Genomic DNA, 16,497 nt, shown 5'->3' with positions numbered 1-16,497 from the left:
CAGCCTTTGTAATTGCCCCACTGGCTCTTTACTAGGCAGATTGACCCAAGAGGTTTTAAGGTGTAGCACAGCCATGTTTCTGAGGTGTTTTCAGCAGCCTTTGGCCTGCTCTGCATCATTTCCAAAGTTTCTTGATATGACTGCATTTACAACAAAAGTACTGTTCATTTATGCATTACAGTAAGTACATAATTGTTAATCCAAAATGATGTTTTCTAAGTGCATTGTTGTTCAGTCTTTTTATTGCTAGTAATGCTGGTTTTAGTAGCACTACTTTTTTCAAGGAATGCCATTTTTTTCAGTCTGCCAGTTCCCATTGCTCTTGTCCAGAGAATAGTTACTATCATATTTTTCATCAGTCTTCTGATTTGCAGCAGCCTCTGCAGCTGCATCCATCACTTGCTTCTCTGCCTGCTCTGTTTCACGATGGTAGAAATAGTTGAAGTTAGAAACAATGACAGGAACAGGCAGAGCAATTGTCAGCACTCCAGCGATGGCACAGAGGATTCCCACCATCTTACCCCCCAAGGTTATCGGGCACATGTCACCATAGCCAACTGTTGTCATGGTGACCACAGCCCACCAGAACCCCTCTGGGATGCTCACAAATTGTGTTTCGGGTTCATCAACCTCAGCAAAATAAATGGCACTGGAGAAAAGGATGACTCCAATGAACAGGAAAAAGATGAGCAAGCCAAGCTCCCTCATACTAGCCTTTAGGGTTTGCCCTAGAATCTGTAGCCCCTTGGAATGACGGGAGAGTTTGAAGATCCTGAATACTCTCACCAGTCTTATGACACGTAATGTGGCCAGAGACATGTTCTGATTAGCTGCCGAGTCATGAGTGGCCATGAGCTCTGTGACTACAGTGATGAAGTACGGCATGATGGAAACAATATCAATCACGTTCATGATGTTGCTGAAAAACTCACTTTTGCTGGGGCACACAACAAAGCGCACTCCTAGCTCAAAGCAGAACCAAATTATACATATAGTTTCTATCACAAAGAAGGGATCTGTAAAGGTAGATTCCAGGGTTTTGGGAGGAGGGCTTGGGGACAGAAGTGTTCCATTAACATCGCGGGTTACATTAACAACTTTTTGGGAGAATTCATGATCATCGCGGAACTCTGGGAGAGTCTCTAAACAGAAGATACAAATGGAGATAGTGATGACAAGAACAGACACTAGAGCCACAGATCTGGCGGCACTAGAGCTCTCTGGGTACTCAAATAAGAGCCAGAACTGGCGGTGAAGCTCGCTTTTCGGTAACTGCGGTTCGGGGTCTTTGATGAAACCTTCATCCTCCCTGAACTGTTCCATCACTTCATGGCCCAGCCTGTAGAAGACAATCTCATCAGCAAAAACATCCAATGGTACATTTGCTGGTCTTCGGATCTTACCACCGGACTGATAGAAGTACAGGATTCCATCAAAGCTTGGGCGATTGCGGTCAAAAAAATACTCATTCTTCATGGGGTCAAAATAGTCAATCCTCCTCTTAGGATCCCCAAGCAGGGTATCAGGGAACTGGTTCAGGGTTTTAAGTGTCGTCTCATACATCATTCCTGAGACATTGATGACTACTCTTTGGTCACCCTCTTCAAGGTTCTGCTTTTCTGCAAACAAGTCATCACAACAGTCTTTAGCCACCTTGCCTAGGAGAGCCTCACAGGGACTGCCTTCACTATTCATAAGTACCTTCCAGTTAGAGATGAGACTGTTGCAACTAGAGGTCCCTTTCTTAGTGAGTGTTGTGGGAGAGGTTGTTGTATTTCCAGGTCTTCTATATCTTTGCGGTGAATGCGTTGGTGAATCCAGACCATGGGTCAGCTGGTTCTGCTCTGGTGTCTCTGAAGTGGGTGAAGCTGGATATCCTGAGTCACTTGGGTCACCCAAGTTAATTCCGATGTCATCCAGGTTCTCAAAGTTAACCAGAGGAACCTCCATGGCCTCCCTGCCCTCCCTGGGGCACACTTGAGCTGCTTAACCCAGGATGAACTGCTGAGTGGAAACCACGGGCACAGGCCACCCTATACTGCAGAGTGCAGCAAGCTAGAGGAGGATCCAGGCTTGTCCTAACTCGTTCTGCAGCAGGGAGACAAATCCCAAGACACCATCACCTGATCTGTAGACAAAGACAAAGAATACAGAACAGCTCTGTCATTGCCCATGACTGGACGTCATAGTGGAATTCAATTGAGCACGCTAAGTCAGATTACCCTGACTTTGTATACTGAGAAAATATAGGAATTCCGATTGGATAGAATTTGGACATTTTTGGATAGAACTCTTGGACATTTCCATTTTGCAGGCTACAAATTGAATTTTGTTGGACGGTATTCTGTACAGCTTAGCTTATTCTGTTTGCCCTCTCTTCAACATTCATAAATAATACATTCAAATAAGCCTCATGTGTATTCTCTTTGCCTGTGTCCACCCCAAAGGGAAGATCACATTTTATAATCCTATTTCACTCACATGTCTCTCTTAGTGCACCTCATCTAACCACAACCCCCCAATCCCCACCAACATATAGGACTACCAAGCTCAGCAAATGTAACTAATTGGAGTCATCGCTCAACAAAAAAAAGGCTGACAGATACCCAGAGTAAGAAAAGCAAAAAGAGAACAGTCAAAGACACATGTGAAATAAATCAGGCTTCACAGTTATGTCTAGTGTAATTTGAAAATTTCCCAGGAGTGGGGTCTAATAGCATTTCAGTTCTAAATTTAACATCATTATTACATTTACTTATCTATTATATTATATTTTTGTCTTATTATGTCATACTTTTATATTATCATATAAACGATAGACTATATATTCAAAAAGGTCTGTGATGTGACTGTAAGTCAAAAATTACAAATTTGTGGACACGTGTGGACAAAAACTACTGCTACTTCTTAACTTCTACTTCTTTTTCCTAGTAGAAAGGTCCTAACTCAGTCACATCACATTGAAGTCTAAAAGACTATATATATGAGTTATTACATTTTGAATTTTTCTGATAAAACACTTACATTTTTTGTTTTGACAGAATATAACAAATATATTTGTTTCAAACAACCAAAGAACAAACATTAAAAACTTTCCATTATCACCACACTCAATCACATACTTATATAACATGGTCGGTCTTATTAGCAGTATCCCATGGTGACGCAGTTGATTCTATGATGAAGAGAATTATCTAAGCTTGACACCGTGAATCCAGCGGCAACATAATAGAAAAGTCTTTGGGACCAAGACAAGTTCATGTGGCAGCACAGGACCATAACACATTTGACACCTCCCACTCTGTGTGCACTGATCATTTGGAGTATAGTGGACAGCACCATGGTGCAGTGGGTACCCTGACCAGTACAAAGGAGCTACTGAAGCTGAATGAATGTGTGAATGATTTTGGAGTATAGTAATGAGTGATTTAACAACATAAGAAAGGGAAGAAGGTGACAAGAAATTTTATTGTTATCCTTGCACTGAACAAATGCCTTTTTGAATCAGAAGAACTAATAAGCACTGCTGTTACTTATTATGTAAGACCATAACAGCTGATATAACACTTAATTAACATAATTTAATAACAGTACCTTTCAGCTCATAAGGAATAAAAAATAAGATAGTAGGCTGATCATTTGTCTAGTGCTCTATGTAGACATATGAGGTGGAGAACCATGTGCTTAATATCAGTTGTGCTCCTTAATATCAGTCAACTATCTTCCAAGGAGTTTGCTGGAGACAGGTAACCAAAGCCTAAACAAAGGATTTAAACAGCTAGACTTCTTAAAACTTGACACCGTGAAACTAGCAGCAGCTAAAGAGAAAAGCCATTGGCACCATGACAACTCAAGTGGCAACACTGGACAGTAATACATCTGACACCTCTCACCTTCGCTCCGTGTGATATTCCACTGACCCTATTAGTATACTGCAGGGACTGTCCTTTCCACTATAGCTGTCAGAGGACTGAGTTATACTGACACTGGAGCTTTTTGTGGCCATGCATTTTTTTCAATAACTGCAAAATATATCATAGTTTTGCTGTTAGCAAAAAGCTTGATTATTCATTGCTAGTGTAAGATTTCACAGATACAACATTCAGGACAACAAACATGTATATCAATAAGATAAACGAATTTCACTTTTTTTTTTTTTTTAAGACTCTAGCTCCCATGCATTTATATATTTCTTTTCTTGGCAATTAGGAAAATACATTTAAGGTCCTGGTATACTACAGATGTCAAAAATAATAAAAAATATTAAAAGAACTTTAAATGGATAATAGCTCTAATTACTCTTATTGTAAATAGTGAAATCTGCATAAAACGAATTTCAATGAGTTAAATGTGGTAGAAAGCAAACAGTTAGCCTTTTACTTCCATACTCATTAAGTACTGTTAAAACTAATTTAAACTTTTGAAATTAGTTAAACTCGAAATGATCATTCTGCTTTTCCCTGGTTATATTACAGGTAGTGGCTGCCAGTGAAAATGGGGAAAGTGGGGAAGTTAATTATTACTTAATTATTTGTTCCTTAGCTTGAAACAAATGTGCTTGCACAGAGTCAATTTTGCCAATGCTAAACTTGCCAAAGATAACAGACAGCAGTAAATATGTGCAAATGATGATAGAAAAGTGACCTCTGTTGTACGGCAAAAGGCTAATGTCAGGTGACGCTACAAATCCAGTTTATCATACATGCTCCAAAATAATTCCTTCTTATAGAAAAGATACAAGAAAATGATCTTGCTTATTAATGGAATTTTTGTGCACATAAAATTAAATTTTTAATATTTTCTATAATAATTACTTAGTATTACTTCTAACTTTAATTGCAGTTAATATATATAAATAAACATATATACTGTCAGCAGTAGCATTGCTGATTTCACTGAAAGCTAAAAACACGAACATTAACCAATGCTACTGCTGACATTTGGAATTAAGTGTTACCTTTTACATTAACTGCAATTATCAAGAATAAGTAATTATTATAAAAAATATAAAAAAATGAAATTTTATGTGCACTAAAATTCCATTAATGTCCCACCACTAAATCCATGCGTATATTTACCGAATGTTTTGTCTTTTTGACACTGATTGTTTTTCATCTTTCTTGTATGGTTAGAGTGTGTTAAATTACGCGCATTCAGCCTGTCTGGCCAGTGAACATTTTTGCACACCATACTGCGGATTTTCCGTCTTATGTTTGTGCATTGCAATGATGAAAGACTTGCAGGATGTTAAATCCTATCATGTAACATTTAAACTGAAATTTAAACTAAAATAGCAATGTAGTGGTAATAGAAACTTCTACTGTAACCAAAGGTTCCAAATATCTCCATGTACATGTCATAGTTTACACATTTTAGTTTGTACACCATCTAGTTTTGGGAATGTATTTTTTTTCTTTTTCTCCATATACTGAATATTCTTGCATTCTGTACCTTTTTTTATTCAACTGAACAACTGCAGTTTTAATGCATTCCATTTATATAATATATATATATATATATATATATATATATATATATATATATATATATATATATATATATATATATATATATAAAAATAATAGTTTTACAGTATAATGGTATAAAATCTTATTTCAAGGTCAAGAAAGTGCTCTTTATTAGAAAGCTGTAAATGTATAGTTTTCAATATGATTTAGTAAATTATACACAAAGGTCAATTTTAAGGTGTGATTTACAAAATGTGGATACATACTTGGAGTTAACTATTAGGTGCAGGTTTAACATGGATAGACAACGAGGAAGGTGACATGAGCATCTGTCCTTATTCTGCAGCACTTTGTCTAGAAAAATGCATAGAGGGATGATATCTAAGCCCACTGCAGAGTGTATGTGTGTGTGTGTGTGTGCAGTTTAAGGAACATCAATCATAAAATGGTAGGAAAGTTTCCCTGGATACACCACAAGGATAAACCCATTGTTTTACACTGGGCACATCTGGATTATTTGCTGACTCCACACTCATTGCAGCACTGTAGAGGACAGAAAGTGCTTTGTATGGTGTTAGGTCATCTCTTGAAAACATTCCATCCTGAAAGACCTTTTAATAAAAATCACTATAATCACCACAGAAGGATAGTTTCTTCGTCCAGAAAAATGAAACTTGAAAAAATTAGATACGCATTTCAAGAAGAACAGTTTCTGTTTCTCTATCAGCTTTTGTTTCTTTGTGGTTGTCCTTCACATATCCAGTTCTTGATGAATAGATATACTTAATATTTGGCTTGTTTTAATTTATCTAAACATCTACAATTTTAGTTAGTTAGTTACCTTTATTGTCCACAAAGTGGAAATTTGTCTTTGGCTTCACCATACAGTATTTGAACTTATAAATCTGTTGGTACTGAGTCTGATAAGTCACCGAGTCCAAGAATTTTGAATACAGCTTTGCACACTACTTGAGAGTATCCTTTTTTCTTTGAATATTTGTAGAATATTAAACATTATGCATTACATTATAAAAATTTAATGTAAATTAATTTACATGTCCTCTATGGTAGACGTGCTGGGAAATGGACCTCTCAAGCTAAATTTTTATATGTTAGTGCTCTAAATGGACAATCATTAAAAATTATCCTTACTTATTACCTATGCAGTCTATTTTAATATGCACATACACACAAAGAGAATCCACCAAGACTTAGCTAACTATAGTAAACACTCACTCACAAGGCATCACTCTAAAGAGCTCCAAAACTTTGCCACCACACACACTTTCACTCTCTCCACTAGAAAGGGGTCTGAAAGACACTCACCAGCCTGTCCTCTGATCGTAGCGTCTCTATATGAGCTCGTAGCTCCGGGTGGCATGGGGGTCTTTCTCTCTCTCTCTCCTATTCTTCCTTTTGGTCTGCCTTACAATCAGATCCCTGCAGCCCCAGGATCAGTTAAACCTCTCCTGCAGTAATCTTATAGCTCCTGAGTAACCTGAGATTCAGGGCTTCCATCAGTCACCAACCAGACACACTCACACCCACCCACAAGAACACACACACACACAGATACACAGAAGTGCATAGTCTTACCATCTTAATCATACTTGGTCTGAAAGTTGGTATGTGAGGAGATCACTTGGTGCCCCCCCCGTGTCTTAGTCTCTGTTTCGGCCAGGCCAAAAAGCTACTGATGAACAACAGGAGAAGCCCTCGGTACAGGAGTCAGCTCGCTTCTGAGACTCAGTGGGAGGACTGAGAGACCTGAGCTCCTGCAGAGTAAGCAAGCAATGTAACATCTCCAGGTTGCGCGCACACACACACACACACACATTCATCTAAGCCACGCCACCCCATATTCGCTTCAAACCCCACCTCCATTTTCAACCCAGGGGATCTGACTCTGCACCCAACATCACTGTCAGACACACACGCGCACACTTACATCTGCAGCAGTGCTCAGCAGCTACTAGAATACAGCCCGGGGCTCTAAATTGCTTAGTCTGTGCAGTGCCATTCATTTTATTGTGAGTTAAGACCAGAAGGAGTCATTAGCTAATGCTTCTCTCAGCTTCTTGCCCAGAAATCAGCAAAGCTAAGGAAAAATTAATTTTCAGAAAGAGCCAACAAGCACTCATTTAATATTGTCAAAATCTTCACAATCTTCACAAATGTTTTGTAAGTATGTTTGTTTTGTGTGTGTTTTGTTTAGGTCACAGAAATGCTGAGTTGTGCACAGTAAATCTCTCACAAAGTGAACAGAACCTGAAAGTCACCCTGATTAGTAATGGATGTATGAGTAGGTATTTTAAAGATAGCAGAATGTATCAGATGGATAGATGTTATTAATGCTTTATGAAACATCTGGAGCTGGAATAGGAAATATAATCAGAGCCTTTATTCACTGTGTACATTTTGTACTTTACTTAAACTTTGTTTTATTAGAGTGACTTTAACTATGTTATAAACATGGCAGATGTTGTACATTGTCATAATCTGTCACTACAGTTTTGTTATATGTACGTATAATGTATCATAACTCAGAAATAGGTGTTACATCTGCACTGACCTCTGTGGAAGTGCCATTTGACATATAATTTCTTATGAAAGGAAACGAGTTGTTATGACATAACTCATGTTAAATTTATGGTAACATCAGAAAGTGCTTGTCATATATTGGTCATACTGTGTATATTGACTAGAACATCACTGGTAATATTTTGCATGTGATATGTGAGATAACACCCAACAACTTGTTCTAAAATGACTGAAAATAGAAAGAAAACAATGCGCCCTGTTATTTTCCCATATCGACAATCAGGTGTTATCTCACTTACACCCTGGCTATTTACATATGTTACAAAACTGGAGGCTTTGTACATGTTTTGTTTGCATATAACTTAAATACAGCAACCTATGGTCATTTTATCTACATAACCTTCTACACCCCCTGTCCTCCCAATAAGCAATATTTGTACCACTGTTGTTATGCTGGACAGCATTATTTCACTGTGTTCTTCTTGCTTTTAATTTAATTATTTTAAGCACTATAAACTATAAATCATTATTTTCTGAATAATTCCTGTTTCGCACCAACATAGGACAATAATGAACAGCTGGCAGGTAATCAGAAATAAGTATTTTCTGTGGCTACTGTGTAAAATAATGTATGTTTGGACAGTTTCCCTTAAAGTACATATCATAAGATTCGTCATAAAACATACGCGAAGTAGAGAACACAGAATTACAAATATGAGCATGTGACAGATCTCTGGATGTAAAGTGTCATGGAAAATCATAACAGGCATCTTGTAAGAAGTTCAAGTAAAGTCCTACCATTTCACTGCTAATCTGAACCCTGATCTAAGATTCAGCTTTGACAGCATCTTAGCATCACATGAGATGTATCTGGAGCTCATCCAAAGAGCCACTTACAAAAGTGTTGCATTAAAACAAAAGACTTATTACCATTATTAAGAAGTCATGTCACAACTGCATCTAACTTTTCTCGGGAGAATAAAAGTTGCACCTGCTGCATGAACTAAAAATTCGATATTAAATGAACTTATACAACAAAATATGTTTTGTGTCTAATAATAAAGCTACTAATTTTTGAGCCCATTTATGTACCTTTTAAGGGAATGTAGGGAAAGGGGGCTGATTTTTAAAGTAAACAAGTCAGTCTGATTAGCAAGGGGAGTGAACTATTGTTTATTTAATAGTGATAGGAGGTTATTCTTTTTTCAATCTGTCACTTCTGGAAACATGCTTCCTTATAGAGAACAGCTGCAGTATTCATTTACTTTAACATTTACCACATTTAGCAGATGCTCTTATTCACAGAATTGGAGGTGAAGTCTCTATTTTAAAACATATCCTTGTGCTGGTGCAAATAGGCCATGGTCTAAGAATACCATAAGACTAAAACCCTGTTACATAGGAGTTAGTGTGAAAGTTAGTACAGCAAATAGAACAGTATAATTAAAAGAAATTAAGCTCTGTAAATTTAGTTCTAGTTTAAATGTTTAGTGAAGAGGTGGGTCTTCATTTAAAAGCAGCTAGTAACTCAGGTATTTATGGATTCGAATGCAGTTCCCTGTGCCTTTTCTTTCAGTAGTGTTTATGCTATTTATATTATATTAAAATTGCCATTAAAATACAATTATGAAACTATAATTGACTTTATAAGCAGGATGTGTGTGATTCCTTACAATTCAGTACTTGGACCAAAGCAAAGAGTGTTGCGTTGCCAGAATATAGGGACAGATTGTGATGGGGCTTTGATGAACAGCCAAATTTGCTCTTCAGTACGCAAAGAAAAGCTGGCTGTAATCACACTGCAGCATCACTCCAATTAATAAGATTGCTTTGCAGGGTTTTGATGGTCCACTCCCTTCAAAGGCCATGAGTATCTATCTATTCCAATAAAGATGGTCCTATTGATGTGTGGAGAGATTCTGATGATAAATAATGTCTTACGTCAAAATTTTCTGTGTATATGTATACGTCTATACAGTCAGGTCCATAAGTATTTGGACAGTGACACAATTTATGTAATTTTGCCTCTGAACACGACCACAATTGATTTGAAATGAAGCAATCAATATGTGACCGAAATGTAGACTTTCAGCTTTAATTCAAGGGGTTTAACAAAAAATATTGCATTAACTGTTTAGGAATTACAGCCATTTTTTACAGAGTCCCTCCATTTTCACAGGCTCAAAAAGTAATTGAATAATTGACTGATAAGCAGTTTCATGGCCAGGTGTTGCCTCTTTCCTCATTATTTCATGACAAATTCAGGAGATAAAAGGTCTGGAGTTCCAAGTGTTGAATTTGCATTTGGTAGCTGTTCATGGGAACTCCGGTCCAAAGAGGTGTCGATGCAAGTGAAGGAGGCTATCATTAGGCTGAAAAAACAAAACAGACCTATCAGAGAGATGGCAGAAACTATAGGAGTGGCCAAATCAACAATTTGGTACATTCTTAAAGAAGTAATGCTCTGGCAAGCTCAGCAAAACCAAAAAGCCTGGAAGGCCACGGAAGAAAACTAAAGTGGATGATCGCAGAATTCTTTCCCTGGCGAAGAAAAACCACTTCACCAGCCAAGTCAAAAACACTCTGGAGGAGGCAGTCAAAGTCTACAATCAAGAAACGCCTTCATGAATGTAAATACAGAGGGTTTACCTCAAGATGCAAACTACTGGTAACACTCAAGGACAGAAAGAACAGATTAGACGTTGCAAAAAAAAATAAAAATAAATGAAATCTCAAAAAAGCCTGACCAGTTCTGATGCAAGATTAACTTGTACCAGAATGATGAGAAGAAAAGGAAGGAAAGGAAGGGTTCATGATCCAAAGCATACCACATCATCTGTCAAACATGTGGAGGAAGTGTTATGCCACGGGCATGTATGGCTGCTAATGGAACTGGGTCACTGGTGTTTATTGATGATGTGACTGCTGGTAGAAGTAGCAGGATGAATTCTGAAGTGTATACAGCTATACTTTCTGCTAAGATTCAGTCAAATGCTGCAAAACTGACAAGACAGTGCTTCACAGTACAGATGGATAATGACCCAAAACATACCGCGAAAGCAACCCAAGAGCTTCTTAAGGCAAAGAAATGGAATGTTTTTAAATGGCTGAATCAGTCACCTGACCTCAACCCAATTGAGCATGCTTTTCACTTACTGAAGACAAAACTGAAGGCAGAAAGACCCATAAACAAGCAGCACCTGAAGGCAGCTGCGGTAAAGTCCTGGCAAAGCATCTCAAGGAAGGAAACTCAGCATTTGGTGATTTCCCTGGCTCCCAGACTTCAGACAATCATTGACTGCAAAGGATTTGCATCCAAGTATTAACAGTAATCCTAATATTTATGATTATGGTAGTTAGTCCAAATACTTTTGAGCCTGTGAAAATGGAGGGACTCTGTAAAAAATGGCTGTAATTCCAAAATTGTTGATACAATATTTTCGTTAAACCCCTTGAATTAAAGCTGAAAGTTTACACTTCAGTCATATCTTGACTGGTTCATTTCAAATCCTGTGGTGGTGTACAGAGGACAAATTACGAAAAATCTATTACTGTCCAAATACTTATGGACCTGACTTTATATCTGTCTGTCTTTATATCTGTCTGTATGTGTGTCTGTGTGTAACTGCTTATCCATATCAGAGTCATGGTGCATCCGGAGTCTATTCCAGGAACACTGGGTATGAGACAGGTACACATTCACAAGTTCATTCATACCTACGAGCAACGTAGTAGAGCAAATCCACATACCTGCATGTTTTCAGGAGGAAAACATGATGAAACACAAATGGATAATGAGCTCACACTGTTCAATACTGCTGTAAATTTTTTACAATAATTTACTGGCAACTTGGGTGGCCAGTAGAGCACTGTACAATTTACAGTGAACAACCGTAAAATATATTTACTGTAAAATAGTACATAGTATAAAATAGCACATTATCCAATTGCTCATTTGGCTGATGCAGGACGCACCTGAGCTGGTTAAAGGTTGTGTTCAAGGACCCAGTCAAGGGTGTTTGCCAGTGCTAGGCATGGTCTGCTAAACTCTAACTCAAAGCCTTAACCACTGATCTATCACAACTAGCTCATGCTGATTCAATGCAATCTTTTAGTGGAGTTAATTCAGTGGTGGAATCACTGCAAGCCAGTTGCGATGGTTGTGCTATAGATCAGAAGGGTTTGTATTCAACTCCCAGCACCACCAAACTGCCATGGATGGATCATTGAGTAAGACTCAACTTGGCAGTAAAATCTACAGCAAATTTATTTAATCTGAAGTGTATAAATATATGGGACAGCAATGTGGCACTGTGAGTAGCATTGTAGCCTTAGAGCTCCTGGGTCCCCAATTTGATTCTGAGCTCAGGTTACCTAGGTGTGAACGTGTGTCTGTGTGGTGGACTAGCATCCCATCCAGGGTGTATATACTCACAGGTCACTTTAGTAGGATCACCTGTACCCTTTTTCATTCTTGCAATTATCCAATCAACCAATCATGTGACAGTAGCGCAATGCATAAAATCATGCAGACACAGGTTAAGACCTTCAGGTAATGCTCAAAAAACTGTTAATATTTACAACACCTGGTTGAGCCTGTGTCCACTGTAGCCTCAGATTCCTGATCTTGGCTGACAAGAGTGGAACCCAATGTGGCCTTCTGCTGTTGTAGCCTCTTTGTCTCAAGGTTTGACATGTTGTGCATTCTAAGATGCTTTTCTGCTCACCACGGTTGTAAAGAGTGCTTATTTGAGTTACTTTAGACTTCATGTCATCTCAAACCAGTCTGGCCATTCTCCTCAGACCTCTCTCATCAACAAGTCATTTCTGCCCACCACTCAATGGATTTTTCCCCCCACACCACTGTGTGTAAATTCTAAAGACTGACGTGTGTGAAAATCCCATGAGAGCAGCAGTTTCTGAAATACTCAACCCAGGCCATCTGGCACCATGCCAAGGTCAAAGTCAGAGATCACATGCTGATGTTTGATGTAAACATTAACCTGACCTGTATCTGTATGATTTTATGTACTTATGCACTGCTGGCACATTTGCTGATTGGACAATTGCATGAATGAGCAGGTGTACAAGTGTTCATAATAAAGTGGTCAATGAGCATATAAAGGGTGACAAATGAAATGAATAGCCAGTGGCTTCTGTGCTGGCATGGTTTGAGTTCGTTGGTCCCCTTAGAGGAAAGAGTCACTACTACAAATCAGTACAATGTTATTCTGACTGATCACTTTAGTCCTATGATGAAATATTTCTATCCTGATGGAAGTTGTCTCTTCCAGGATGACAATACCGCCATCCACAGGGGACAAGGGTTCACTGAATATAAAAACATATGCTATAGCTTTTGTACTCACCAGATCTCAACTCAGTTGAACATCTGTGAGAAATTTCGGTATGAATATTTGTATACAAGTATAATATTTAATGTTTATATATTTATACCTTGTGCAATACAGTATTATCAATTTTCATTGTTTTATGGTTATAAATTGTACACAAATGTGATTGTTGTGCCACCTTAATTTGAGGTGTTCTGTTCAAAATAACTTGCAAATGCTGCCACGGTGCAGCCAACACAAAGACACCCTGTAGACCTCTCTAAAGCCTGGTGGCTCCACCCCTCCCCTGCAGTTCTTCATTAGTGTTCCAGGCTGCACTGCCTATCCCACAGCACCTCTTGCAGGCACTCACGCTTCAACCTCTCCACCTCCATCCCTGTCTCCCACTGTGAGACCATCTGCCTAACCCGTGGTCCAGCAAAACACCACAGGCTGTGGACACCCATGCTGTGCCTATTGGACAAACAAAATCAAGCGTGAGAGATGGTTCAGTGATCCAATAGGAGCTGGAGTTATGGTGTTATTCTCTTCGTCCTGATGTGCTATTTCCAGCCTGTGAATATGGGCTGATATTCTTAGGCACAATTTTTCACAGCAGCTGTTGCTGCTGGCAGCACAAATGTTTTTTTCTGCTTGAAACAAGTTTTTTTTCATGCACATATCTTTTGTTTACAGAGGATAATGGACAAAGTAAGTTCTAATGAGTCTAAACATTTTCTACAATTTAAAGAATGAATAATAAAAAAAAGGTTTTAAATGTATATTAAACACTTGATGACTATGGCTCTGTTGTGCCATTTATCTTCCACCTGATTTGCTTGTAGTCTTTTGAGCTGTACTGTTTTTCTGAAGTATTTCAGACAGTAATCTGCCTATCACCTTAGCTAAATGGACTTACAGATTCTCTGTTTAACTTAAGCTGTCTGCCTCAAGATCAATAGAGCTGAATAGCTCAGAAAGTAATAAAATGACGTATTGATTTTTATGCAGCCTGATTCACTTACACAAGCACTTACACAAGCAACATTTTACACTGTACATCTGTTATACTTTGTCTGTGTTATGAATTGTTATATCAATGTTATATTGTCTACAGTATAATGTTACAGGTTAATGTTATATGTATTAAGGATTCATTTTATAGGTAATTTATTAATTATTTATACACCCTCATAACAGAGCTTTTAAGGTGCTTGCTTATTGGTCATACATAATTCACAGGCAAGCTATAGTGTCTCTCTGTCTCTGCTTGTCACGCTTATCTCCCTCCCTGTGTCACGACACATATACATGTTAACGCAGAGTATAAACCAAAGACTCCAAAGACTGTATATATGTATACATATGTATCCAGCTTGCATGCAATGCTGCTGTTGACAGAAGTTCTTAACACTGCTCATGCATTTCCGGTTCTTTCACTATACTCATAATTGTCATAGCACTGAATGCTAGTAGTCTATTTGAACCATACCCCCTAAAAAATAATACACTGGCTCAACTTAAAAAAATAAGGTAACAATTTGCATGGATCTTTTAAGTTATTTCAACTCAAGCCATTTTTGAGTAAATATTGTGAGACTTTTCTAGTTAGCCCACCTCAATTTGTTTAGCACAACCAACATGATTTGAATTGTCCTCTAAAAGCTTAATTAAGTTGAGCCATCTTAATATTATTATGTGGACAAATGAGTTAATTTAAGCTGTTCTATCTTATTTATTTTGCCTTCAGTCTACTCAGAAATGTCCATTCAAATTGTTACCTTAATTTTTTGAGTAATAGTAACTAATTTCAATTCTGTCAGAATAAAAAAAACACAGCAGTTTCAATTTTATTATAATTGTTTATTGAATCACGCTCTGGTGGAAACACGAAGGCAAACTATATGTAGATTCAATGAAATTGGTCTAACTGTGTCTAGTGTCTAAATGTATCTAAACGTGTCTATCAAACATTGTTAAATAAAAATTGTTCTTACGTACAAAAACGTTACAAAATCGTTCAAGCACTGATGTAAGAATGAACATAATGGTGCTTCTACAACACGGTTAATCTTCAAAGTACAACACAACAAAATGGCGCTTCTACAACAGACTCCGCAGGAAAAAAAAAGTTTAGTAACCTACATTTGTTAGAGGTTTAGTTCAAAATGTCAAGTGATCCACAAACTTTCATCAATAGTGCCAAATTTAAATTAGGACAACGCAAAGACTTATTCTCAAACATGCGCAGTGTTTGAACTAATGCTACAAACATTCAGTGCGGATTACAGTCATTAGGCTGCCACTGTATAACAAAACCTAAGAAAACTGAAGACACACGATAGCTAGCGGTCAACTTCACTAACTCCAAATTAGCAAAGGGCATGCTGTAGCTAACTTAGAAGACGCTAGCTAGCTAGCTGAAGTCAACTTTCCAACGGTCGAATTAGCAAGGGGCAAGCTCTAACGTTACTTTAAAATTTAGTGTCCTGTGACAACGATTTTTTTTTGCACTGTGTGCCGATATAGTTTGATAGTTGCTGCTAGTAAAACAAATAAAAATAGTCAGGCTCCTCAGCATGTACCTTTGATGTTTGCACTCGCGCTCGTTCCTTCATTGTTCTGCTGTTGTTTCTCCTCCTGTAGGCGAGGTCTGGCTCTGGCATGTTCAGACAAGGTCCAGCTCTGTTCTCAGCTTTTTCAGTTTGCTCACTACATTTTCAAGTTTCACTAACTTAATACTTTTTTGTTGTTAGGTGAAAGCAAGACTGTTTGTTCAAAACCCATATATTAATAAGCTGAGACAGAGTTCTTTCTTTTCAGTTTGACAAACTTCTTAAAATAAGTTGTCAACTCACTAGTACATGTACATGTAACACATTTAATTTTTTATGTCGAAATTGTTCTTTATTTTGAGCTTTTGTCACTAGCCACATGGATAGTTTTTTAGAGTGTACGTGTCATGAAGCGGATAGACAGATATAAGTAGAGGTTTTGGTTTTATGCAAATCAGCTGACAAACAAAATAGGAAGACTAAAGGTCAGGTGATCAGCAAACAGGCATAAGCTAGACAAGACTAAATCAGAAAACCTGAAGCAGGCTATGGTCAAAATAGAGAGATAAATTATATAACTTGTCACAGACACAATGCTAG

At 37.8% G+C, this 16,497-nt stretch overlaps 1 protein-coding gene across 2 annotated transcripts; it reads right to left on the bottom strand.

Moving 5' to 3' along the window:
* Window positions 1-224: 224 nt before the first annotated feature.
* Window positions 225-16,296, bottom strand: LOC113537237 (potassium voltage-gated channel subfamily A member 10). 2 transcript variants are annotated; one of them, XM_034309826.2, is made up of 3 exons: window positions 15,928-16,296; window positions 7,065-7,243; window positions 225-2,128 (listed from the first exon to the last, which is right to left on the bottom strand). In XM_034309826.2, the coding sequence occupies exon 3, from the start codon at window positions 1,948-1,950 to the stop codon at window positions 280-282; it is 1,671 nt and encodes a 556-aa protein (XP_034165717.2). In that variant the 5' UTR covers window positions 1,951-2,128; window positions 7,065-7,243; window positions 15,928-16,296; the 3' UTR covers window positions 225-279. The 2 variants fall into 2 exon arrangements, with proteins under 2 accessions (XP_034165717.2, XP_026787445.2); XM_026931644.3 differs by lacking the exon at window positions 7,065-7,243.
* Between the last annotated feature and the right edge of the window lie 201 nt (window positions 16,297-16,497).

The sequence above is a fragment of the Pangasianodon hypophthalmus genome, chromosome 2, assembly GCF_027358585.1.
Source record: "Pangasianodon hypophthalmus isolate fPanHyp1 chromosome 2, fPanHyp1.pri, whole genome shotgun sequence".
NCBI classification, from domain to species: Eukaryota; Metazoa; Chordata; class Actinopteri; order Siluriformes; family Pangasiidae; genus Pangasianodon; species Pangasianodon hypophthalmus.
This window is presented reverse-complemented; position numbering and strand designations above follow the sequence as displayed.

What these genes read in the sequence shown, in the direction of transcription:
- LOC113537237 (XM_034309826.2), bottom strand. Translation starts at nt 1,950, where the DNA reads ATGGAGGTTCCTCTGGTTAACTTTGAGAACCTGGATGACATCGGAATT.